The sequence below is a fragment of the Actinia tenebrosa genome, unplaced genomic scaffold, assembly GCF_029948245.1.
Source record: "Actinia tenebrosa isolate PJP-AT-01 unplaced genomic scaffold, QUT_ActTen_1.0 PGA_scaffold4__44_contigs__length_22323623, whole genome shotgun sequence".
In the NCBI taxonomy this organism is placed as follows: Eukaryota; Metazoa; Cnidaria; class Anthozoa; order Actiniaria; family Actiniidae; genus Actinia; species Actinia tenebrosa.
In genome coordinates this window covers 19,134,809-19,162,126 of record NW_028292581.1, presented here as the reverse complement: position 1 = coordinate 19,162,126, position 27,318 = coordinate 19,134,809, and the positions used below count along the sequence as shown (strand labels likewise).

The 27,318-nt window shown below is 37.8% G+C and overlaps 3 protein-coding genes across 3 annotated transcripts in view; all 3 read left to right on the top strand.

Annotated features, from left to right (window-relative positions):
• Nucleotides 1-3,553: 3,553 nt before the first annotated feature.
• The window catches only part of LOC116289770 (procathepsin L-like), a 101,323-nt gene continuing 77,558 nt past the window's right edge, over nt 3,554-27,318 (top strand). The window contains exon 1 of the mRNA XM_089036551.1: nt 3,554-3,790. The gene's annotated coding sequence lies outside the window, so the exon portion shown is untranslated. The remainder of the gene's footprint in view (nt 3,791-27,318) is intronic.
• Nucleotides 4,419-5,241, top strand: LOC116289771 (uncharacterized). The gene is made up of 2 exons (XM_031696712.2): nt 4,419-4,558; nt 4,658-5,241. Exons 1-2 carry the CDS (start codon nt 4,513-4,515, stop codon nt 4,963-4,965), a joined length of 354 nt encoding a protein of 117 aa, XP_031552572.1. The 5' UTR covers nt 4,419-4,512; the 3' UTR covers nt 4,966-5,241.
• On the top strand, nt 12,874-16,128 carry LOC116289768 (myosin light chain kinase A-like). The gene is made up of 2 exons (XM_031696709.2): nt 12,874-14,381; nt 15,273-16,128. The coding sequence occupies exons 1-2, from the start codon at nt 12,952-12,954 to the stop codon at nt 15,274-15,276; spliced, it is 1,434 nt and encodes a 477-aa protein (XP_031552569.2). The 5' UTR covers nt 12,874-12,951; the 3' UTR covers nt 15,277-16,128.

Sequence of the window (27,318 nt, the reverse complement as noted above, 5' to 3'; positions counted from 1 at the left end):
AACTTGCGATAATGGACCTCTTTTCTCTCAAAGGCGGTCTTAGGTAAGGCAATAGTACATCCAACTACATAATGGTCTGAAATACAAGGATCAACCACTCTAACATTACTAATGATCGACTCATCAGCCCTAGTGATGATCAAATCAAGAGTATGATCGTTCTTGTGAGTTGATTCAGTCACATGTTGTTTAAAATTGAACAATTCCAGGAGATGAAGAAATCGCGCAGCTATAGAATCACGGGCATCATCAACGTGGAGGTTATAAAATACGAAACTTAAGACGAGTAGCAAAATAGTGACGCTGGCAGTGAGGCGCGAAGTTCACATGCTCCAAATAATTCCAAGATAAGAAATAGTTTAAAATTTTAAATAATGTTTGAAGAGTATACATTTCAACTCGCCAAAAGTAAAACAGAGGTCATCTTTACCATGCGATAAACCTCTTGATTTCTAAAGGTTGAGCACTTGGGGATCTTGTAATTGGAGAACTTTAAGGTCAAATTGCCGCATATTTGAAACTGCTGTACCGAAAGATCTCCATGAAACCAACATAAGCTGTATTGAATCTTATGGTGATTTTAAAACTATATACATCACAGACATGCTTTACAGCCCGTAAACCAAGTAGTCAGAGGGAGATTATCGTAGGCACACGAAACCCTGACGGCTGGAATCTGAGCTGAGCGAGAATATGATATCTGGAATGTGGTTTTTTTTTGATGGAATAATTTCAGTCTAAATAAAAGTGGTGGTGTACACATTTTCCATCGAACTTCTATCGCTGTATGTCTTCAGGTACTAAAAGTAAACAAACAAGACCTTTGATTCCTCCTCTTCAGAAGAGGACACTGCTGCAGTATAACTCTTTTTTAGTAAATCCATGTTGATATTAGAATAAACATTAAAACACTCATTAACAATTCATAAGCTTATGGTCCAATTTATGCCACCATACACGTCACGTGCATGGACCTTTATACTCGATAAAGTCCTCTTTATTAGCATAAAGACATTAAAGTGGTATAGTGATAAAGACATTAAAACATTAAAAAATGCATTAATAATTCATGAAGAAAACACAATAGAAATCATGACCATGAAGGAGGTTTTATATCTGATATAGATTCGTCTTCATTTGCATAAACTTTAACTTGGATTTTCTCTATCAAACTTGGTTCATTTCGTAAAGAATTCTGTACAATATGAAAACATACATCATGAGCTTTTTTAGCCGTTTACTAAACTCGCAGATCGTGTTTTGTCGGGTCTAAAACCACTCGGCTACGCCTCGTGTTTTATTCCCCATAAAACACTCCTACTCGTTTTTTAAACACTACATAAAGTATCAGGACCGCAAAACCAACAATAAGTACAATCAGGCTCTATACAACAGAAGTAGATGGACCATATAGCGAGCTAAAGGGGTATATTGACAGCTGACAGATACGCTTAACATGCATTTCATTGAAGCATTGAAAGGTCATGTTTGTTTACTTTATTTTAGAGCCTGAACTCCATGGGAAATGCATGGTGTGCCACGGATAGGGACGGTTCATTGGGGGGGGGATAGTAAAAAATAATAAAATAAAAATAATATCATACAAGCTTTAAAGTGCATATGACACGAAAAAAATTTAATGTTAAAAATGTGTAGTTTATTGGCATTAATAAGTTAATAAGAATATCACACTTAAATTTGTTTCAAAAACGTATTTCTATAGAAATTCAAGAAAATTTAGCACAAGTTGTGACGTCATTTTGTTTGCAAATCTCCAGATTTAGTTGCAAATACATGAAATATGTTTTAATGTAGAATCTTAATTTCAGGTAGTACACTTTTCAGTTTCCCAACATTTGAAGAATACTATGTAAGCTATCAAATGAAGCTGAATAGATTATGCCTTTTGTTGTTATTTTGTACAAATTACAATTTATATTTAGTGCATTACTACCGAATCTAGAGTATGTGTCAACAAGAGGACGTCACAAATTGGGATTAATTTTCTCAAACATCTCAAGAAATAAGCTTTTGAAACAAATTTCATTACGATGTATTTATTGCTACTAACAAACTATACATTTTAAACGCCCGGAGTAGTCAATCCATAAAAATCGATAGAAATCAGCTGATCGTTTAAAATCGATTAAAAAAAATTGGTGTGAGTTCGATTTTTATCGATTTTATCAATTTTTATCGATCAAGATTTGACAGCTTTAATTCGATCCAATAATGAGTGCAATCATATAATCAGCTTTATTTCACGGAAAGTATTCGAAAATATCGATTATAGTGCAATAGATTTTATAACTTTTAATTCACAAGTAATAATATGTAGATCAGGCAGCTAATTATCCAAGTACTTTTGCTGTCTGTTCACTGATCACTATAACAAACTCCTAGTTTGTGCCAAGCTATGGTTACGAAAGAGTAATTTCCGGTGGTGTAAATCCGTAGCCACTGTACGGCCCTCGTACGATCATCGATAGAAATTGTTCAAGAACATAAATCGAAAAAAATCGATATGTATATAATCAATCAATCGATAAAAATCGATACAAAAATTTAGTGTGAGTTCGATTTTTAACGATTGATCGATACAATCGATATCAATCAAATCAGCGGTATCGATTGTTATCGATTTATCGATTGGCAAAATCGATATCGATTTTTATCGATTGACTACTCCGGGTAAACGATGAAATGTTTTCGTGTCATATACTTTTTAAAACTTTGAAAAAAATATCGAGCAAGGTACCTCATAAATCGCTTTGAGACTCGACATGGCAATACAACAATACAAAGAACAAATTTCGTTATTAATCACATATGTTCCCAAAAAGGTATATTCATCATTTACGTCAGATTTGTGTGATTCTGGTCAGTCTGCAGTTTCCTAACCATTTCCCTTCCGGTTTGCAGTTTCACTGAGCACCAAGTATAACATCATCATCATGCATACCTGTGGCACCTACTGTTGGCTGAGATTGTAGCTGCTCTTGTGTCTCCATCAAATGTCCCAACACACTGCTGTATTTCTATCTTTCATTTATAAGAAGATACGTTTTAAACCAACAAAGGTTTTGAAGCCATTTGGAATATATTTGGCTGAGCTACGCACGCTGTGTTCGTTAAATTATCCCAAAACATTCGACGATTCAAGCTAGACAGCCCTCTGCGTTGTACACTGGTTGAATATTTTAACTTTTTTGATAATCTGTGCACCAATTATTAGATATTTGCCAACAAAATTGAACTTCCTGCGAATCTGAACATTTGAGCCGCCATCTTGAATGTGGAGCCAGTGATGGATGATGGGAACTGGGAGCTAAAAATAGAATAAAAAAGAAAAAGTCTTCCTTGTGAAAAACTAAATACGTTTTTGAATAATAATCAAAAGATGTACAAGAAACTAGATCGATAAACATAATCGCCTTACTTGTCAGACAAAAACCAAATGATCGTAAAAACCTAACAGTGAATTTGAATATTAAGATTGGGATCCCTGTGTCGTTAATACCACATATGCAACTCAGCACATTTCGAAGATAGATTGAAAAAAGCTTTGTAAGCTGAAGTTTTTCTTCAAATCTCTTCAATTTTTCACCTTGAACGTGCCTAGACCTACTGTATTCTTGTCTTGTACAACCTTTTTGATAGGAACAGAGATGTTCAAGTGGTATCAGATGATCGATATGTGACTACAATGTGCTACATCGAATAACGAAGGTGGAAGTGTCCTAACATTGCAAGGCATAGACATGTGCAAAGAAACACTTTTATCACGACGGTAAGACTACAGATAAACGAAAATATTGTGAAAAGAATAGGGATTAACTGGTATATGACGGATTTATCGTAAGTTGAACCTTTGAATTGAGATAAAAAAGACCTGAGATCTTTATTAATATTACTGCAGTAATAAGAAGAAAATAGTTTTTTCGCAAAGCGAAACGAGCTCAAGAAATCTAGGAGTTTATGTATGAGTCAATTCCAAAGGTTCCAATCCCCGGGCATTTGACCATAGTCAAGTTCCGTAGAGTGGGAAATTTGACGCTGAATATACGTCCGAACGGGCGGGCATTTGACTTTTGACTACATATAGCGGCACTTTTTATCATATTTGCATATGATCTCCAAAACAACCTTGGCTGTCTTTGTATTAGAGAGAACACATCCCTGCCATCAAATCCACTGCCACGGAAGCCCGTAAGAAGACGTCTATTTAACGGCACGTTTTGTATATTTAACGGAGGCTGGAAAGCAGACAGAAGTATCAAAATTGCAGGACACGTATATCCTGAATCTGCATCTCAAGTTCACAGTAACTACCAGTCAAACTTCTATTTTTTGAATAATTAAAATCGAAGCGTGCAACTAACACCGTTATTGTAATTAGTCCAGTCTGTTTAGAGTTTTGCACTTCGGAATTTTCTGAGCATTCAGTGCCCATCGAGTGACAATTGAGTTTAGCTAGTTTACTTGATTATTTCTGATAAACGTTTTATCAAGATGTCACAAAAAGATTCTCCAATACCGGGAAATTCGCATGGGTTAGGTAAGTAAACCATTTTTAAAAAGCCCATTTCTGGATTTTTGCGACAAATTAATTTTATTATCGTTTTCAACTTATGGTTTGCAATTTTAATTGTGATAGGATCACTACCAAAGCGTGCTAATGTTGGTGAAAAGGAAATTGAATTTATTTCTAAATGCTACAACGAATGTAATAGCAAAGAGTGGCCTGAAATCCTACAGTACTGCAAAGAAAGAATCCTAGAGGCACAACTCCCTCATCATGTCGTGGCACTCTATCTGCAGAGCCCACTGGCAAGTCGACTGATAACCAAAATGAAGAACATTTTAAAGAAAATGTTGGCTTCCCCGACTGAACCAATAGACTCCATGAAGTATGCAGAGAAGAAAACACCTTCCCAGAGAAGACAAGCAGTGAAGGACAAATAAGAGGGAGGGTATGTTGCGTTATCATCATGCGAGAGCGAGTTTGATGAAAAAGATGACTGCATTGCCGGTACGAACAAGGTATCTAAAAAGAGGAAGGTTGACAATGCAGCAGAAACCCAAGCTGCACATAAGAAAATGTGCGAAAAGGCTTTGGAAACGATGAGTAAAGTAGATGCCGTTTTAAGCAAGGTGGACAAATATCTAGATAAGAATAACTAGGCTATTGAAAAATGGAATCAAATCTTCAGTCTCGACTGTTATAGCGAGCTGGTATATCGTCACTTCTACTAAAAGATTTGTAATTTATAAACGTTGCTGTTGAATAAAACTTCTATAAAAATCTTGTAACACTTTTTAGTGAGTTTTTAGAGAAGTAAACTCGTTGGTGCTGGCCTATCTCTGGCTTCTCAGAAGTTACATATATGAAACTTCTGAAAAGCTGGAGATAGGCCAGCACCAGCAACAGCGAGTTTACTTCTCTTAAAACCAAATATAGCGTTAATAGTTTTGTAAGCACGTTTTAGAATGGCAAGCGTTTTAACGTTGAATTCGTTTACATTCCTGGAAATTATGACAAGTTCACAGAAAGTGCAATAAGACTAGCATTTTAAGGTTAAAACTTCTTAACGCAGATTATTTCGGTATAATTTAGCTGGCAGTGCGGTACGTAGATCATTAGCAATTAGCAAACTCATTAGAATTTTAAACCCCGGTTGTTGGAAAACGTTCTAATCTAAAAAAAAAATCCAAATACCTTAGCTTAAAATCTGGAATGGCACAAGAGAAGTTAGAAAAGCTTTTTTGGCGGATTCCTTTGCGCAGTCTTTTCAAAAGAAAGGTTGAACTTCGAATTGATTACGATCTCACTGAAATCGAATCGCCACAAAAATTTGGTTTCAAAATACAATCTTATCCTTGTCGCTTCTTTGAGAAACAGGGAAAGAAAAGCTTGGAATTAAAAAGAAACTTTTCAAGGTGGATGACAGTACAGAACGAGTAGATGAAGATAAGTTTTTGGAGTCCAAAACGATAAATATGTTTACGCTAATTACAAAGTCAGCAAAGATTTCAAGTCTAGATTCTTATTTAATTCTTATTTCATTCTTTATATAAAGCTATAAATGATAAAACGATCTCAAAAGGTACTTAGCATGAAACTTGTTGGATGTATACAGACTCAGTTTTGTACTACTTTTTAGGCAAAATTAGAGATTCATCGGACTGGAGGGGCGGGCATTTGACCACTTCCTGGAGCCTGAACGGTGGAGCATTTGATCATTTTGTTGGCCCGCATGGTGGGGAATTTGACCATTCTTTTTTCAAAAAGTCAAATGCCCGGGGGGTTGCCCGGTGGGGGGGGGGGGGGGGGGGGGGGGGGGGATGGGAACCTTTGGAATTGACTCATACATTACGCAAACATGACGATTGTCAGAGCAAATCCCTTTTTTCACAAATTATGCTTATTTTTACAGACTTTGTTTTTTCTTTGTAATTCATATTTTAGCTAGATGATTTATAGGAACGATGTTTATTTGTATTGAGCACTGATATCCTATTTTTATTCAGTTAGTTCAGCTTGACTCCATGTACACGTACGTCGGCTTCAAACTTCAGACTGCTACATAAATAACCATAGTTAATCGTGGGATAATAACTCAATTTTTTAAGCAATGTTTTTCATTAAACTTTTAAAATATTTTCATTGAAACTGTCGCTTTATATATGATAAACAAATTATAGCTTGGAGAAGCTCTAAAAATTCTAAGACTCGTCTAAAATTCGCATAAAATGGTGTATAGTGTGACTGCACGCAAGTCTTTTGGTGTCCGTACCGAAGATAGATATAACAAACAAGATGCTCACTGATTAAGGTAATTCCCTTGTTTTGCACTGCGCATTTTTCTGCGCATGCATCTTAAAGCATGGAACTAACAAAGTTTCGGCATTTTTCTTTAGGAAACTAAACAAGAAACATGTTCCAAACCAATTTTCACTTTTTTCTCTTTTTTGTGTAGAGAAATTGCGATTTTTATCTGACTCGCCCCAGTCTCCACTCGGAATAGTGTCAGTTTTGGACTATTTTGAGATGTTTTTTCAAGATAAATAAAAACCGGAATGGTGACCCCTATTTTTTATTTTTTATTTCAGATCTTTGATAAATGCGATGCTCGTCATGATATATCAAAATATGAAGGATAGACTTTGAAATATTTTGATGGGAATAGTTGACATGTGCAAGTTTTGGACGTTCGTTTAGGCGCACATACCTGCATTTTTCTCTAATAGTTCAAGAATCACAGTTATCCAATAACTTCGATGGATTTAATAGTATAGATTATCTAGTAAACTTCAAAGTTATAAGTACGTTTTTTTATATGAAAGTACTTTTAACGGTGCTAAAGGTTCTTGATTGCAGCTTGCGGTTGCTACCGCATTTCACTATAAAACCAGAACTTCTGATAAAACCCATAAGTTGACATATTTGGAGAGCACTAGCGAAAAAACGATAATGGTGACCCCATCTTTTTATTGCAGTTTTTAAATGTCCATAACATAATTAATGTCTATGCAAAGTTTTAGGACAAAGTTATCTGCAAAATTTCTTTCAATGGAATTACCTTAAGACGTGGATATTCGAATTCATTCTGAATAACTTTAGTTACCAAAGAGCATATCAAATGATAAAGCTTTCTGGGGGAGCTTTAAACTTAGACATTTGACTCGGATATTTCACTCGGACTCGGTAAATCAGGGCCGTAGCCAGTATAAGTCGAACCGAGGCGCTCCCCTCGGTAAAATTTTACCAAATGTTGTCTTTTTTTCTTCTTCATCAGACTGATAATATTAGAAGATTTCATACGGCTGATTTCGTACGACGGACCGTGTGTTCTAAAATATAAATTCAATCACAGTGTTTCAGAATAAAATATTGCATACTAAGTTCCCACATTCCGCGGTCGTTCTCCCGCCTTTGGCGCTCGTGCTACCCCCTCGGGGTCTTTCGCCTCGGTTGTAATTACTTCCTTGATACGGCCCTGTAAATAGCTGAACTCAATTTCTAATATTTTCAGAAAGTGGAACACCATTTTGATAATTTCTTCCTTCTTTGTTTATTGAAAACATAGCCTCGTAAACTTTCTTTGAAGGCGGGAAAACTTTGAACTTTGATATGCCAAATACAGACGCCACACGAAAACATGTGTTACATGGGTTAACGCAGGGCTGTCAAAACCCAAGATATTCAAATATGGAGAATTGATAGGGAAGAGACATGACGTCACAGCGGAGAAAAGCGCGCGAAAAGATGTCATTCACTTTGTAACATTTGATCGCTTATATTACAATGGCCTGCTTCCAAGAACAGTTTATGAGGAACGTTTTGATTTTGTTGGCGATGTAAAATAACACAAACAACACAAAGTAATTGGAACTTTATGGTTGTGAAAATCGAGTCTCAGTGTAGTGTAGAATGAAACACTTTGAGAACTGTCAACGTCACTAAGCTCCTCCTCCTCGGTACTACTGCTGTCATAGTCCATGTTGATTCATTTTACATGAACCGCCTCGAATTGAATGATCTTGAAAATAGTTTATCACAATGTTGACACTTAAAACTAGACATGTTAATTCTCTCACAGACAAGTACTAAATGAGCAGAAGGAATGCAATAAGTAACTTAAATGTACAAAGGGAAGGATGTACTGGTTCAGGAGCAGTCTCAGTGCTAATCATTCATGCGACTCATCTACTCATTTAGTTATTTATCTATCCATTCGTTCACGTGCTGGAAAATTCATGAACTGAGTACTCATGAGTAACAAAAATGTGCTACTACTGTGCTTTTCTGTGCTGCTCTGATTGTCTCATGAGTACTTGCAGTGCTACTCATTCATTCGATTCATGCGACTCGTGCGATTCATTTAGTTGTTTATCTATCCGATTGTTTACCTGCATTTCTATGAGCTAGCAAATAACAAAGAAAAACACTTGTCACACGACTATCTAGTACTCTCGTTAAACTTTATTTAGTAAACTATTTTATGGTCTTTAAAGTGGTATAGTATCAAGTATATATGAAATTGCAATCACAAATCATCATAGTCGGAAGAGTTTCGGAAAGCAATCAGGAATTGAATGTAAAGCGTGAGGTAATGGAATGCACGACTTTGGAACTATTCTGGACAATAGAAAGGCGTAACGATATAAACAAAGTGCGGGTGAAGAAAGCCGTCGCATATTTAGAATTAGGATACAAATGTTTACGGAATTTAGAATATTATTTGACGGTTTTGAATTATTTCTATGAACTTGAAACTTTAGGGTATATAAATGCGTTATCTAAAGTAACTGACTTGAAAGTTAAAAAGAAATTCATCGTCGGATTATTGAGTTTGACCGTTTTTAGTAAAGACAAGTGAAATCTTTGAAAATATATCAAAAGGCACAACTTTACTAACTAGGCTTGAAATCACATTTCTCGAAATCGAATAACGCGATTTCTTTCCATTTCTCAGAAGGACTAGTGGAATAGTAAAACAACACTATGGCCCCCAAAAGAAGCTTTTCCCAAGTCCAGAAAGGAAAGGTTTCGGTCACATGAACTAATTGCTTTGGATTGTTTACATTTTTGTTGCCCAAAAGTTCCGACGGCAATTATTTCGAAACGCTTCCATACAAATCTTCGAAACTTCGTTAACTTGAAGACAAACATATGAACTTTAAGATCTGTTAAACAATTTTTAAAACAAACGTCTGATTTCGCCAAAAATGGAATGTATTAAAAAATGACATGACGTCATCGTATTGCTATGGTAACTCCGATCATGATAAATTGTATATCATATAAAACTTGAATCTATCTCTAGACATGTCATAATAATTTATTTGAAATTAACTTATTGGCAGAGACGCATTTCCCCTTCAAACTTCGAAGGTACGCCACAAACAAAACCCGGTCGAGCCACCTTAAGTTTCTTTTTTTAGCAATCCTCAGACTTGAAAATCGTTATATTTAAAGAATCTGGAAATATACAAATTATTTTATATATTGATATACAGATATACTTGACTTTTGCAGAACTTTTACGAATCGCTATGTGTGTGCGTGTGTGTGCGTGGGCGTGTTCGTGTGCGTGTGTGTCTTATTTACCAGCCAGGAAGGGAAAAACTATGCCTAAGGTCTTGAATGTACGCACCAAGGCCGTTAAGCCGAGGTCCATTTTCAAGACAGAGGGCCAGTTTTAAAAGATATAAAATCGATAACAATAAAAAAACGATATTTCAAAAATCGATAATCATTGACTATACTCACAACTTCTTAACCTGTTATCGATTGCTATCGATTAATACACATTTATCGATTGCACAGGCCGAATTGTTTTTAATTAAACTGAAATAGAAAATATTCTTTCACAGTATTCTACAGTTGGTCATGAAGCCTTCTGAGTTAAGAGGATGACTACTGATAACAGAACTGAACTTTCTGATCTGTTGTATCGTGCCACCATAGAAAGAGACGAGAACAAGATTAGAGCATTGACTGATGCTGGTGCTGATATCAACATAGCTGACCATTATGGCCGAACTGCTTTGTTTGATGCTGTGCAACAAATTAACAACGAGGGTGTGGTTCGTGCATTGATTGCCGCTAGTGCTGATGTCAACATAACTGATAATGATGGCAAAACTGCTTTGTTTTATGCTGTCCAACAAAGTAACAACGAGAGTGTGGTTCGTGCATTGATTGATGCTGGTGCTGGTGTCAACATAACTGCTTATTGTGACAGGAAAACCGCTTTGTTTTATGCTGTCCAACAAAGTAACAACGAGAGTGTGGTTCGTGCATTGATTGATGCTAATGCTGATGTAAACAAAACTGATGATGATGGCAAAACTGCTTTGTTTTATGCTGTCCAACAAAGTAACAACGAGAGTATGGTTCGTGCATTGATTGATGCTGGTGCTGGTGTCAACATAACTGCTTATTGTGACAGGAAAACCGCTTTGTTTTATGCTGTCCAACAAAGTAACAACGAGAGTGTGGTTCGTGCATTGATTGATGCTAATGCTGATGTAAACAAAACTGATGATGATGGCAAAACTGCTTTGTTTTATGCTGTCTAACAAAGTAACAACGAGAGTGTAATTCGTGCATTGATTGATGCTGGTGTTGATCTCAGCATAACTGATGATAATGGCGAAAGTGCTTTGTTGTATGCTCTCCGGAACATTCATAACGAGAGTGTTCGTGCATTGTTTGATAATATGCAGGATGTTTATGGGAGAAAGCCATTGTTTTACGCTCTCGACTGTCCAAAGTCAGCTCGTATTCTTATTGAAAAGGGACAAAAACAACTCCTTTATTTGAAGGATAACTGTAATTGTAACATTTTGGACTTTTTCGTTGAAAAACATTTATTCAATGGTGATATTAAAGACATTCTTTCTGAAAACATTCCCTCTGGCTTTCTGGAATTGCTTGAAGAATATGGAGTACAGAAAAAAACATTTGCTGAACCAATTTTAAACATGGTTTTCTGTAAGTTACCTTTGATGTTCGTAGAACCGTCAATGTTAAAGCAGAAGAGAGTTCAGCTTCTGATGCCGTTTGGATGTTGTGGTCAAATTGATATTACTAAAGCCCTGAAACAAGCTAGTCAGTTAATCGATAACGAAAAGAAACTGGAAATATTGATCGGGCTTTTAAATGAAAAATGTACAAATGGAGAAGGGATATCAGAAGCTTTACAATTATTGGTTGAGTTAGGTGCCGATCCTAATAGTGTTGATTCATATGGTAATACAGCCCTTCACTATGTGACTTGTTTACCGTTGATTGGTGTGCCTCAAGATATCGTGATGGAGATTTGTCTTCAGCTGGAGAATTTTGGTGTACAATTTAGCTCGAGAAATCATGAGAATCAAACACCTCTTCTGTTTTGTTTGTCTCAAAACAAACTTACCGGATTAAGAGATAATCAAATTACATCTTCTGCGATTCAAGCAGTGGTTGAAGTCTGTAAAGTTTTGTCAAAACACGGGTCCAGCATTGAAGAAAGGTCTCGAAGTGGAAAAACTGTTTTTCATCTAATACTAGAGCTTTTCCAGCAAGGACTTCACTTAAGGGATAAGACAGTAAGACAAGATGTCTTGCATGAAGCAATAAAACTTTTGCAATTATTTTCACCTGCAAAAGTAGCAAAAACACAGATTATTAACATACGTGATGTTGATCTCAACTCACCACTGCACCTTTGGGCATCACTAGCATTACCATCACCTCAAGACTATACCAGTAATGTTACTAAAGATCTTACATTTGAGAAATTCTTACAAACATTATTCAACTACCTTGTAAGATGTGGAGTAAAACTGAACGTCAGAAATGGTGCCGATCAAACCCCGTTACATTTGTGCAAGACCTGGATAGCTGTGAAGCTGTTACTTGGTGCTGGAGCAAAGGCTAACGAAGCCGATTCATCAGAAGCATCACCTCTAGTTGCTGCAGCACGAACCAAGAAAAAGCGACTTTTATTTGCTTATCAGGGTGTTCTTTATCCAGATGTTTTAGAGTTAGAAGAACCAAAATCCTTTTGGGAAACTGCCATTGACAAGGGACTTGATCCATGGACAGCCGACAAAGAGGGTGAGTCAGTTTTGAGTATTCTCATTGAACTCGATGAGTTTGTTCTTGCCAAGGCTTTGGTTGACGTGGCTTGTAAGCGGAACTACACTCAGTCGGAAACATTTGCTGTTGGTCTTTTGAATGTCATCTGTAAAGACGAATCAACACGAACACATTGGAAAAGCATTCTTGTCCAAGATATATTGCAGTCAAGAAAAGGCCAAACCACTTTGTCTGAACCACTTCGTCGTTGCTGTACAAACATAATAAAAGCTGATGATGAAGATGACGATGATGACGATGATGATGATGATGATGACGATGATGATGATGATTGGCAGCCTACATAAAAGGAAAGAAGAATGGACACATCAGCGTCTGTCCATTGTGAAATCTTGAAGATCCTTCGTTTGTATGGAGCTGATGGCAATTCTTGCTTGGACATGGCAGACTCATCTGTTGCACTTAAAGAACTCCTCACCGAACCCTTAGATATATGCACAGTGTCGATACCCATTCCATGGACTTCTACTTCTAAGAAATATGAAGTCAAATTGGCCAAAGTTGCTAGGCGACAAGAGTGTGATGTGATACATGAGGAAATTTGGTATCATAAAGAGCACGTAGGAAGTGGATCATTTGGCCATGTATTCATTGGAATCAATGAAAAGGATGGCAGAGAAGTGGCCGTCAAGCGCATTGAGAAATTACGTATGCAGCGACCAGAAGACAAACGAGAGATTACAAACGTCGCAGATCTTGCAGACTGCGAACAAATTGTTCGTTATTTGCATTTCTTTGAAGAGGAAAAGTTTTCATACATTATTTTAGAATTGATGGAAGGAAATCTTGACGAGTACCTTACTGATAGTTCCACATTTGACGCCACAAAAAGTACTCAGCTTTGTCAAGATGTAGTCAAGGGTTTAAAGTTTCTTCATGAGCAGAATATTATTCATCGCGACCTGAAGCCAGGGAACATTCTCTACAAGACACATCCTCATCTTCGTTTGAAAATTGCAGACTTTGGTCTCAGCCGTCGCATTGATAGTAGCGCAACCACAGTGTATGGTACTAATGCAGGAACGAGGTGTTGGATGGCCCCAGAAGTGTTGATGGATACTCCCAATCATTCCAAGGCATCCGATATGTTTTCATGTGGACTTGTTCTTCATTACATTCTGTCCGTACAAAAACACCCATATTCTAAGAACAATAGTCAAAAGCCTCATCAAATAGAAACCAACATGACAAATGGGAGTATAGAAGGATGGGATGACTGTCTTTCTCCAGAAGCCACTCACCTAGTCAAGAACATGCTTGGTAGTGATAAAGACAAACGACCAGTTGCGGCAGAAAGCCTGGATCATCCAATGTTCTGGTCAAATAAGAAAAAAGTTGATGTTCTTGTTGCTGTTGGAAACCAGTCAGTGTTTGGTTACCAACGTGCAACAAGAAAAACTCTAACTGCTGTGGAGGCCGACTTGGAGAAGAGCTTTAGTACCATAGTCGTGCATGGAGTGTGGAATGACCCCAGGTATAAGGACATGCCTCATATCTACGCTGAAATGACATCCAGCAAGAGAAAGTATTACGATAATCACTCTGTAGTAGAGTTAGTGCGGTTTATACGCAATGCTTACGCACATGTCTCTGAAGGCACACGAAAGATGTTACTGGATGACTTTGTGTTTCTGAAATATTTCTTTCATCTTGTGATGGAAGTGTACAAAGTTGTGACCGATCATGGATGGAATCAAACAGTAGATGAAGTCAAGTACGCGATGAACAGGTAAGATGTTTTGATTAATTTATAAATTTATAGAAGGGTTTGTATATCAGCCATTTTCTTAATTTGGGTCCCCCCCCCCCCTCCCCAAATATTGTTTGATTAACACTTTCTGTATTTAAACAAGCGGATCTGAATTGTAATCAATTGTCAGTGGTAAAAAATGTCCAAAAATACAACCACTCCCAGCTGTAAAACTCTCGCTACGACACTGCCAACCGTTATTCTTGTGCTGCAAGTGAACAAGGCTCGGTACCACTGTTTGCGTTACTATAAGATTGTTGACAGAACTCACGCCATTTTGCGTGATAAAAAAAAAGTCAAATTCTAAGAAAGTATAAAACATCGTTGGTGTTGGGGAGGGGAGGGGAGGAGACTCCTATATACAAAAGGGTGGGATACTTAGTTAGAAACAACAGCTAAGAAGTACAGTCTTTGAAGGTGGGCGTGGCAACTAATAATTTTTACTCCTAAAAGGACTACCAACTATGTACGATTGCTAAGTGACCAAAGTCAGATGATGAACTGAAAATAAAAATCCTAAAAATTAAAACTTTATTTCCGGCTGTTATTATCTAATCTCGGGTATCCTATTACCTGAAAAATACCCTACTGGCTTACTCTATGGGGGCCTTTTAGATTTGTGACACCCTAGGAGGTACCACTGATCTGGAACTCTAATAGTTGTGACGAGCACCTCCCCCACCCTTCCCCTCTTGATAGGAGCCATGTCTCCTGTGTATAACATTAAGGATTTTATTTCCTTTTATTAATATTCAACTAAAAATTTATACCTAAAACTCACACTAAATATAATATCAAACGAAACCCAGCACAGCATGAGAAACCATTCTACTAAAAGTAATCGTAGTTGGTTTGTTTTCTTCTCACTAGCTGATGACTGTCATGTACTGTGTGTAAAGGTACCAACGTCACGGAGACGCAAGAGACACAAGATTGTTATCAACCATGTATGAACACTGGTATTGTAAAGGACCATTGATAATTGATTTAGTAGGGGAGGGGAGGGGTATCAATCAGTAGGATAAACAAGACAGAAACAGAAAAAAACAAAACAAAAACAAACAAACAAAAAAAAACAAACAAAAAAAACAAAAACAAAGACAACAACAAGAGAACGAAGAAAAATGCTCATTCAATTTTCAGTATTTCAGCTATTCAGAGAGAAACATGGTATTTTTCTCGTAATGGGAAGTCATTTCTATAGACAGTCTTACATCATCCAGATAATTCTATCAATCATCCCATCAATCAAACTTCTTCAGATGAGATTGATTGAAGGTTAATTTAGACACATTGAATGGAGTCAGAATGAATGTCTCAGACTAGCTAGAGTGTTATCAGAACATGTTTTATAATCATTGTACATACAGCTACAGTTTGTGATCTGATTTTTATTGTATAGTTTTCTAATAGGCCTTTTGCAGTTAACTTTATCGTGTCTGTATTGGTGAGCAAATTATTTTATTTTATCTTAAATTGTTTATTCTTTTTAGCTACTTGTAAAGAACTGAATGAAACGATGCGTAACCAGTGTGTTACGAAATGCAGTTTTATTACGATCTCTCGAAAACAGTATGTAGAAAGTTTGTTTGCTCAGCAGTATATTTCACCCATGGGAATCAAGATGTTCATTCATTTGCTCTCAGCACGTGATTACTGAGCTGCAAAGGGACTATTGTAGTTTTCTTTACATTCAGCTCTTGTATTTGAAGCTTGTATCAATCAGTTTTTCTTGTGATGCCTAGTAACTTTTATTTGAGTACAAGACAAATTCGTCTTGCACTTATATGTGAAGATTTATCCTTATTCTGGTGTGGATCCAGGAATATTTTGTAGGAGCATTAAGGCCCTGTTACACATTGAACTTTTAGCCTAAAATTGTGTGCAACGATGTTGTGAGACATATTTCAAGGGGATGTTACACGGTGCAATTTAACCTTGGTGAAACTTTCGTCGCGATAAAGTTGCACGAAAAGTAGAACTGCTTTCTACTCGTGCAACTGAAACTTGTTCCGCGAAGAAGTTTCAGGAGAAAATTACGCCGTGTAACACTCACTTGAAACTTCACTTGAGACTTATCTCGCAACGTCATTGCACGCAAGTTTCAGCTGAAAGTTTCATTTGTAACAGGGCCTTTATTGCCTGACTAGAAAACATCCAACAATAGCCAATGTACGTGCACGGGCATGAATCCTTAGCACAAAGCATGATGGGAAACTAATTACTTAGGCTTTTTTCGGCACCTCTAAGACTTTATCTGACAATTTTTTAACTTTCATCGTATTATGACAATGTAAGTATTTGACAAGATAAAAATAACAAAGTTTGTTTTCTTCGGATAGTCCCTATAATTTCACTGCTATATTTCTGCAGTATTCGGTTTCCCAGAGTGCCTTGTGAGCTAATTCGATGCAGATTGCCTTAGTATTAGGAAGGATGCTTAATTTATGTACATAGGGGCTACCATAATGTTTTCCCTTACATTTTTTGGTAGCCCCCATTTTTTTGGAAAGCTCCCCCCTCCCCCAATAAGAAGCAAACCATGGTACAATACCAACCCTGGTTTTATGAGTGGTTGGTCCTTAAAACAAAATGGCTCTCTTGTACCTTGATCTACTTTTGAGGGAATTTGCCATATCCCCATTCCATCACAACAACCCGACCACTAAAAAATCATGGCACCGCACAAAATCATCAGACACCCCCTGTGCATAAATTATGAACCCTCCATTAGTAGTACTATTTAATATTCTGTTGTATGACATCTGACATCTGACATCTGGCAGGAACATCAGCATGCTAAGGTAGGTAGGAATATCAGCCAGGCAGGTAGAAATATTAGCCAGGCAGGTAGGCGGAGTAACTATCGAATACCCCGCACTTTATGAGCGTTCCAATTTATGTTTGATTGGATGCATGGATGCACAGTGAAGAATACCACCCCTCCCTCTGAAGACATATGCGGAATGTTAACTTTTAAAGAACGAGTGATATGTTGAAATGGATACGTGGTCTTTATAACTAAAGGGTGAGGAGTGATGTTCTTCACTGTGTATCCGCGTATCCAAATATTTAAAGGAACGGTGTGAAGTGGTGGAACTCCGGGGGGGGGGGGTACTCCGCCAGGATTTGGATAGGGGTCATCCGCTGGGATTCTGAAAGGGGTACCCTGTTTATGACAAAAAAAAAAAAAACAACAACAACAACAAAAACTCAAATTTGTAGACCCTGTTTATGTCAAACGATATAATTAATTGCACTGAGTTCCCCTGGGGGTGGAACCGATAGTAAGCTGTACCCAGCCAGGCAGGTAGGAACATCGTTCGACGTAAACAAGGCTCTAAAGAGGGATGCCTGTGGTTTATTACGTCGGTCAGGAAAGCCAGCGGTGTGATGCTTGAAAACAACAAGAAATAGAACACGATCTGTTGATTTTTACCTTCTGACGAAAAGTTGCTGAAAACTGCGATCAAAGGTTATTAACTCTTTATTCCCATCACAGTAAAACTGGTAAGTGAATGTGTTACAAATATTAAAGCTGAAGGAAAGCAAAGAAAGAAGGAAATTAGAGAAATGTTGAGCTACACGGTTGAAGGGTTTTAGAGTCACGAGATTTTCGCGAGAGCCTTATACATTTTGTTTCTTTACTCTTTTGAGCGATTGACTAAAAAAGGTAGTTGATTGTTTTCACAGGGAGCCCAATTTAGATGAAATTGAATGGTGAAAATAAAAGCGGAAAAATTAAAAAAGTAAATTGCTTTTTCAGAAATTCGAGATCAAGATAACGTCCTCCGTAATGCGAAAGAGAAGAAAAAACACATTAGAAAATGCACTATAACATTTTTTTCGCGCGAGGCTTTATTTTCCTATTTAATTTCCGTATGGTATCTGATGTTGATCTTGTTTATATATTCTGACAAGGGAAGAAACTACAGTCGCCATATTTGAAAAAACAACACACTTTAAACCACGATTTGATCGTCTTTTAATCCTCGAGCTCCACAAAAAACTTGATCAAAATGATCCCTGATATGGGGGACTCATTTATATAAAACTCTTTTGTCTCTTCCTCCAAGATTTCTATGAGTGAAATTTTCGCTCGCAGAAATTGTTTTGCCATGTTATGTCAAGGTTCTTACATGCGTAGGACTCGGGCGAGAGCGAATTTCGACCTTGCTACTCTCCCGCAAAGAATTTTTGTAACGTGTACACGACCCACGACCCACCACCAGCCACGACCCGACCCACCACCAGACATTTCTTTTTGGTTTGCATTTTTAATGTTTTTTTTTTCCTCTTTCGCATTACGGAGGACATTATCTTGATCTCGAATTTCTGAAAAAGCAATTAACTTTTTTAATTTTTCCGCTTTTATTTTCTCCGTTCACTTTAATCTAAATTGGTCTCCCTGTGATTGTGTTCACTATATTTTTATTTCTTTTTTTCTTTAAATAATTTAGGGGTTTTGCCATCATAAGGATATTCCAACTCTAAAGAGTACTTCGAATGATTCGTAAACAGTTCTAACTATACGCTATTTGTATATCAAGTTTTATTTATATAGAACATATTATTTACAGAAAATAAGGTTAACGCAATCTTTTTTTTACTCCAACGATTGCCAGAAACGTCAGCACGTACAGTTTCAACCTTTTATTGATATTTTTTGTGGTGCTAATGATTTTCCCCAACCCTTTCTTATACACACACGATATTTATGTATGGCCTTAAGGTAATTCCCTTGAAAGAAATTTTGCCAATAACTTTGTCCTGAAACTTTGCATAGACATTAATTATGTTATGGACATTTAAAAACTGCAATAAAAAGATGGGGTCACCATTCTCGTTTTTTCGCCAGTGCTCTCCAAATATGTCAATTTATGGGTTTTATAGTGAAATGCGGTAGCAACCGGACGCTGTAATCAAAAACTTTTATTCACAGTTAAAAGTACTTTTATCAAAACAAAACACGTACTTATAACTCGAAGTTTACTAGATAATCTATACTATCAAATCGATCAAAGTCATTGGATGACTATGATTCTTGAACTATTAGTGAAAAATGCAGGTACGTGCGCCTCTACGAACATCCAAAAATTGCACATGTCAACTATTCCCATCAAAATATTTCAAAATCTGTCCAATAAACTTTCCTTCATATTTTGATATATAATGACGAGCATCGCATTTATCAAAAATCTGAAATAAAAGATGGGGGTCACCATTCTCGTTTTTGATTTATCTTGAAAAAGCATCTCAAGATAGTCCAAAACTGACACTTTTCCGAGTGGATACTGGGGCAAGTCAGATAAAAATCGCAATTTCTCTGCTCAAAAAAATAAGAAAAAGTGAAAATTAGTTTTAAACATGTTTCTTATTTAGTTTCCGAAAGAAAAATGCCTAAACTTTGTTAGTTCCATGCTTTTAGTTGCATGCGCAGAAAAATGCGCAGTGCAAAACAAGGGAATTACCTTAACACACTCATTAATAATTCATGAGAGAAACACAATAGAAATCAGCTGTTTAGCATAGCTAGTGTTAGATTTGCATTGATTGACATGTAATTATATATGACGATCGTACATAATAAAACACAAATACACCACAATTACTGGCGACGAGGATGGCCACATTGTAAAAATTCGGAGGACTTCTTCTTGAAATAATGTGAGATTTCCTTGGTTTTCACAAACAAAAATGGCCTTTATTGGAAGAATAGAACCATTCGACGAAGCTACAGAAACATGGAGTGCCTACATCGAGCGTTTGGAACAATATTTTACAGTCAACGAGATCAAAACAGAGAAGAAAGTTCCCGCGCTTCTTACGCTACTTGGAAGTAAAACTTATAATCTCTTACGGAATTTAGCAGCTCCAGAAAAGCCTTCTGAGCTTGAGTATAATACCATCGTACACCTTTTGGAGAGACAACTATCGCCTAAACCGTCTGTAATCACTCAACGTTTCCGATTTCATACAAGAATGCAAGACGAAGGAGAAACTATAAACGACTATGTAGCACAACTAAGGAAGTTGGCGATTCACTGCAACTTCGATAACCTGAACGACACACTCAGAGATAGATTAGTATGTGGAATCCGTAATACCGGAATACAGAAAAGATTGATTTCAGAATCTACGTTACCACTGGAAAAAGCTATCGCAATATCCGTAGCAATGGAAATGGCCGCGAAAGACGCCATTGAATTACAAGGTAAGCACAAAGAAGTTGGTGTAAACAAGATAGCTAAAGCAAAGCCTAGAAAACCAACCGAAAATCAGCTTAAACCAAGAGATAATACGTGTTTTAGATGTGATAAACCAGGTCATTCATCTAATTCATGTAAACATAAAGAAGCTACATGTTATTTTTGCAAGAAGAAAAGACATATCGAGAAAGCATGTTTAGCTAAACGCAGACAACAAACACGCCGCCATACACGCCGGAATGTACACGCCCTCGATAACAATGCCGATAGCGAAGACGAGTCGGACAGCGACAATGAACTTCCCGTAGGAAGCTTAGACATTAATTCGATAAAAGAGAAGAAAACTAAGCCTATTCAACTACCATTAAATATTAATGGGAAGAAAGTATCAATGGAGCTTGACACAGGATCAGCAGTTTCAGTTATGTCTAAAGATGAATTTGAGAAGCAAGTCGGCAAGGCTAAAATTGAGCCCACAAAAGTTGTTTTAAAAACCTACTCAGGAGAGAAAATTCATCCGTTAGGAATCACACGCGTCAAGGTAAAGTACAACAATCAAGAGAAAAACCTCGAATTATATCTAGTCGAGAGAGGCACAGCAGCACTGTTTGGCCAAGATTGGTTAGCAGCGATACAGTTAGAATGGAAAGAGATAAACAACGTGTTAACACTGAATAAGGAACCTGCAAGTACCAACAACGCACTAGACAATATCTTAAACAAATATCCAACAGTCTTTGAAGAAGGAATTGGGAAAGTGAAGGACATCAAGGCGACATTAAAGTTCAAAGAGGAACCGCAACCAGTATTTCTGAAAGCCAGACAACTACCATATGCCTTGAGACCAAAGGTGGAGCGAGAATTAGACGAGCTAGAGAAAATGGGAATAATATCCAAAGTGGAAACAAGCGAATGGGCCACACCCATAGTTCCCGTACTCAAGAAAAACGGAAGAGTAAGAATCTGCGGAGACTTTAAGCTCACAGTTAATCCCCAGCTTGCAGTGGACCAGTACCCGTTACCCAGGATAGAAGATGTGTTCGCATCGTTAGCAGATGGAGAAAAGTTCACAAAGATCGATTTGAGGCAAGCCTACCTACACATGGAGATGGAAGAAAACTCAAAGAAGTATTTAACTGTGAATACGCACAAGGGTCTATACCAGTTCAACCGGATGTTGTTTGGAATCGCTTCTGCACCAGCAATATGGCAGAGGACTATGGAACAGATTCTGCAAGGAATACCATCAGTCCAATGCATCCTAGATGACATGATAATAACTGGTAAGGACAATACCGAACATTTTAACAATCTGGATAGTGTGTTGAGCCATCTGCAACAGTACCAGCTCAAGGTCAACCTAGACAAATGCCAGTTCTTCCAAGATAAGATCGAATACTGTGGACACAAGATAGACAAGCACGGCATACACAAGACAGAGGAAAAGATTAAAGCAGTGCGTGATACTCCAGCACCAAAGAATGTCACTCAGCTTCGCGCATTCATTGGCCTCGTAAATTATTACCACAGATTTCTACCAGACCTAGCCTCGGTAATGAGACCACTCCACCAGCTACTGGAACAAGGTAAAGCATGGCAGTGGACGAAAGCATGTGACAAAGCCTTCGAGAAGGTAAAAGAGATGGTCACGTCAGATTTGGTATTGTGTCATCATGATTCCAAGAAGCCTATCCGCTTAGCATGCGACGCGTCACCATATGGAGTCGGCGCAGTTCTGTCCCATATCATCGATGGACAAGAAAGACCAATAGCATTCGCTTCTCGCACCTTAACGAAAGCAGAGAAAAACTACTCTCAAATTGACAAAGAAGCATTAGCAATCATCTTTGGAATCAAACGATTCCACACCTACCTTTACGGAAGACAGTTTACGTTGGTTACGGATCATCAACCACTAGTAACCATCTTCAGCCCAACCAAAGGCATACCAGTGACCACAGCTACAAGACTACAGCGATACGCTATGTTTCTATCAGGCTATACTTACGACATAGAGTATAGGAACACTAAGCGACACACTAACGCTGACGCCCTTTCAAGACTACCGTTCGAAGTAACCCCAGAGGATCAAAAGGAAGAAGCTGTTGACATTTTTCACTTAAGTCAGTTTGAACAGTTACCAGTGACAAGCGCAACAATCAGGCGAGAGACAACAAGGGACAAGATCTTAAGTAGAGTCTATGAACAGACCATGTCTGGATGGTCAACTAAGCCAGACGACAAGTTACTACTGGCGTACTACAATCGTCGAGATGAAATCACAACGTATCAGGGATGTCTCATGTGGGGAATACGAGTAATCATTCCAGACACCCTAAGGAAACAAGTATTGGAGGTCATCCATTCAACTCACCTAGGCGTAGTGAAAATGAAAGCCCTCGCTAGAAGTCACATCTGGTGGCCAGGAATCGACTCCGAAATTGAACAGATAACCAAAACCTGCTCTGGTTGTAACAAAGTACGAAACAACCCAACAAAGGTACCCATCCACCCCTGGGAATGGCCAAGTTCACCTTGGGAACGCATCCATATCGATTTTGCTGGACCATTTATGAACAAACAGTTTTTGATTATAGTCGACGCACACTCTAAATGGCCAGAGGTGTTTCCAATGAACAAGATCACAGCAACAAGCACTATTGAGGTACTACGCTCAGTATTCGCAAGAAACGGCGTACCACAGCAGCTCGTTTCTGACAACGGACCGCAATTCACGTCAGAGGAATTTCAAACATTCATGAAGAGCAATGGGATTCACCATTTTAGATCAGCACCGTTCTATCCTCCAACGAATGGACAAGCAGAAAGATTCGTGCAAACCTTCAAACAGAGTATGAAGGCAATGAAATCAGAATCAGCCTCTTTAAACAAGAAGATAGCAAATTTCCTACTGATGTACCGCAACACACCTCATGCTACCACTAACGAAACACCAGCCAAAATGTTCCTTGGTCGAAACATACGTTCACGTCTGGATTTGATGAAGCCAGATATAAAAAGCACAGTGCAGAAGAAACAAATGAAGAAAGCACTTGAGAAGAAAACACCTATACGCTTGTTTGATGATGGACAGCCAGTGACAGTTCGAGACTACAGAGGACAAGACAAGTGGGTTAATGGAACCATCAACACACAACTAGGACCATTGATGTATGAAGTCAAAACAGAAGCTGGAAGTTATTGGAGAAGGCACACAGACCAAATCCAAGAAAGGAAGCATGATGAAAATCAAAGCGACCCTTAACCAAGACCAACAGAAGATGTCTGCCCATCAGCAGTAGAACAGCCATCAGTCAGCACAACCCAGACAAGCAAGAAAGTTACCCCCGCTAAGAGCAACATGACGCAAGAAGGACAAGGCAAAGGACATCGATACCCAACAAGGCACAGAAGCCCACCAAAACGTTATATGTATGAACAATATTAGGACAGTCATAAGAGATATGAACATTCAGAGACATTATTATTGAGTTATTTTTTCTATCACAGTGATTCATAACTAAGAAGGGAGGAAATGTTAGATTTGCATTGATTGACATGTAATTATATATGACGATCGTACATAATAAAACACAAATACACCACAGCTAGTCCAGTTGATAACTTCATTAACACATAATCTTTATTACCTTTCGAGGGCAGATGATCTATCTGAAGGATTCATCATCACATAAAGCTGGGAATCGTCAGCGTAGTTGCATCGATGACCTTCGTACCTGGATGGCTAACGATCATTTAAAGTTAACGAGGATAAGACAGAGTTTCTATTAATTGGAACTAAACAGCAACTTTCAAAAGTTAACATCGACCGTATTACTGTAGGTAATGAAGTAGTCAATTCTAAATCGTGCGTAAGAAACTTAGGCGCGTGGTTTGATTCAACGCTAAGTATGTCTGCTCATATAAACAAGACTTGCGGCGCAGCTTTCTAACATCTACATAATGTAAGTCGAATACGCAAGTTCTTAAGATGATGCTATTACGCTTATTCATGCTTTTATAACATCACGTCTTGATTACTGCAATGGACTATTGTATGGTCTTCCAGCGTGCCAGCTTAATAAAATACAGCGCGTTTTTAACGCTGCCGCGAGACTTATTTGTTGCGCACCGCGTTATTGTCACATTACACCACTATTAGTTGATCTACACTGGCTACCAGTGAAAGAACGTACGCAATTTAAGATCTTGCTATTTGTTTTCAAAGCTATTAATGGTATCGCACCTGATCACATATCTGAGCTTATCAACATAAAGGATAAGGGGAGTTATAACTTAAGATATAGTAAAGGTTTATCACTTGTCCCATTTAATCGCAAGAACAGGAAAACATTGGGGGACAGGTCATTTGCTGTGGCGGCACCCGTTCTCTGGAATGCACTTCCCGCACACCTTCGCGCCATTAAAGATGTTAGTTTGTTAAAGCGCCATCTTAAAACCCACCTTTTTAAATTAGCATTTTGATAGTTTTTTAGTATTCATCAATATATATATATTCATCTTATTTGTAAATAGTTGTATAGTTATATATATTATATTATATTATTATTGTAATGCGCGCATGATCATTGTATGGAATGCGCGCACAATAAGTGATTAAATTATTATTATTATAATTATTATTTTGGTATTGTAAAATCCTCAACCAGAAATCCCAATGAGTCGTGTTTTGGGAGAAGAGTAGCTTTCTTTGAAAGAAACATCTGAGATATCATCCTAAAAAGTTGCGCTTGGTCATAAGAAGTGATCATTGTCTTGAAGTAATTTGACTTCGTAGATATAATTATTTCATTTTAACGTTTACAGGCATCTAAGTATATTTCCTTATGGATATGAAGACCAGCTAACAGATATTTTCTTTCATTGGCGACTTTTATCTTGTTTAGCTTGACGCAGGTCATCATTATGCCAAGGGGAGTGTGGTCGTAGAGTAACCAATCTTCCCTTTTCAGGCGCGTGTTCATCAAAAATAGAAGATAATATTTGATTTTATTGTGTTGTTAATTGAGCGACATCAGAATGTGGAACTGTGATTGTAGTGTCTGGGATACCTGTGGTAGATATTGTAATATTGGGATCCCTGTGTAGTAAGAGAGGACGCCATTAAAAGTTGGAGCAACGTTCTGTGTGTTAAATCATTTCCAATTAAATCCGGTTGAATCCGAGTTAGAAATACAACAGTGATTAAAGTGGATTTTTCAAGATCTTTCACCATATATTGATATTTCTGTAAGATTAAGAATTCCGCAGACCATAGGCCCCGCAGGTGCCATAAATACTTTACATCAAGAATCAGTCGCGCGTGCATCATTAACTTGTAAGTAGTTTTCTTTTTCCTTTTTTTTTATTGAATTTGTCCCTTTATAAGGAGGTCATTATTTGTTAAATTGTTTGTTGTAGCGAATCGTACAATCTTCTGTGTAATTGTGGAGTAATTGTCAAACCGGAATTAATAAATAACCGCCACCCGGTTAGCTCAGTTGGTAAGAGCGTCGGTCTGTTGTGCGGTCGTGGTTCAAGCCTCGGCCGGACCAACACTCAGGGTCTTAAAATAACTGAGGAGAAGGTGCTGCCTTTGTAATAATATCTGCAAATGTTTAGATCTTCAAGTCTTCTCGGACAAGGACTTTAAACCGTAGGCCCTGTCTCCTAACCCTTCCTAACCTACAGTAAAAATGGGGGACATAAAAGAACCACTGAGGACGTGAAAAGAAACCCTGGCAGTGACCACCCTCAGTGCCTACACTTCCTACTAACCATCTCTCATGCTTGTAAATTGCATAAAGCAATCTGTCATTCACAACTCCATGTAAAAGCGCCTTTGATTATATCCACATATTAAAGGGCGCTATATAAATCATAAATCATAATCATAATCATGGTGGAGTGAATGATTACAAAGGCTCGACTGTTGATGGTTTTCAACCATTCTCAAGAGAATTAAATAACAAAACACAAGTTAAGTTCCTCCAACATGGCCGCCGTGAAAACCATCAATTCATGTAGTTGGAGACTACAATTTCTGTGCTTGACACGTAGTTTAGAAAGTGATGGTTTAGAACAGCTCAGTTTGCAGGTGATAAGACTATGGTCTACAGTACTAGTATTATCAGATGACAGGATATGAACATGTGAGACAATATTATCCTCTTCACGCGATAGGATTAAGTCCAGCGTTTGGCCACCACGGTGTGTGTGACCAGTAACATTTTGTATCAATTCAGTTATTCCAGAAAATTCAGATAAAGAGATGCCTCATGATTCGTAGGATCATCAACAGGATAGTTAAAGTCGCCGGCTATAATAACTGGTTGTCTTGATAATGTAAGATCTTCTAGAAGTGATGAAAATTCGTGCAATAAACAGTTGCTATTGGGGGTTTGCTCAGCGGAGGACGATAAATAATGACTAGGTGAAACATATAATTCCTGTGAGAGATGGAGATTCGAATGAACTAGTGGCCATAGGGGTGTTCTTTAACACGGTGAAGCCATCTCGAATGACCAGAGCAACTCCATCACCTTTACGATTCTTTCTTGGGGCGTGGTGAAAAATATAATGTGGAAGGATGTTATGGATATCAGCTATGCAATGATTATCTTGGTCTGTTCCATTTAGCCAAGTTTCAGTTAAGGCCAGAATGTCTTGATGGCTAGAAATGACAAGGTCACATATTTGAGTGGATT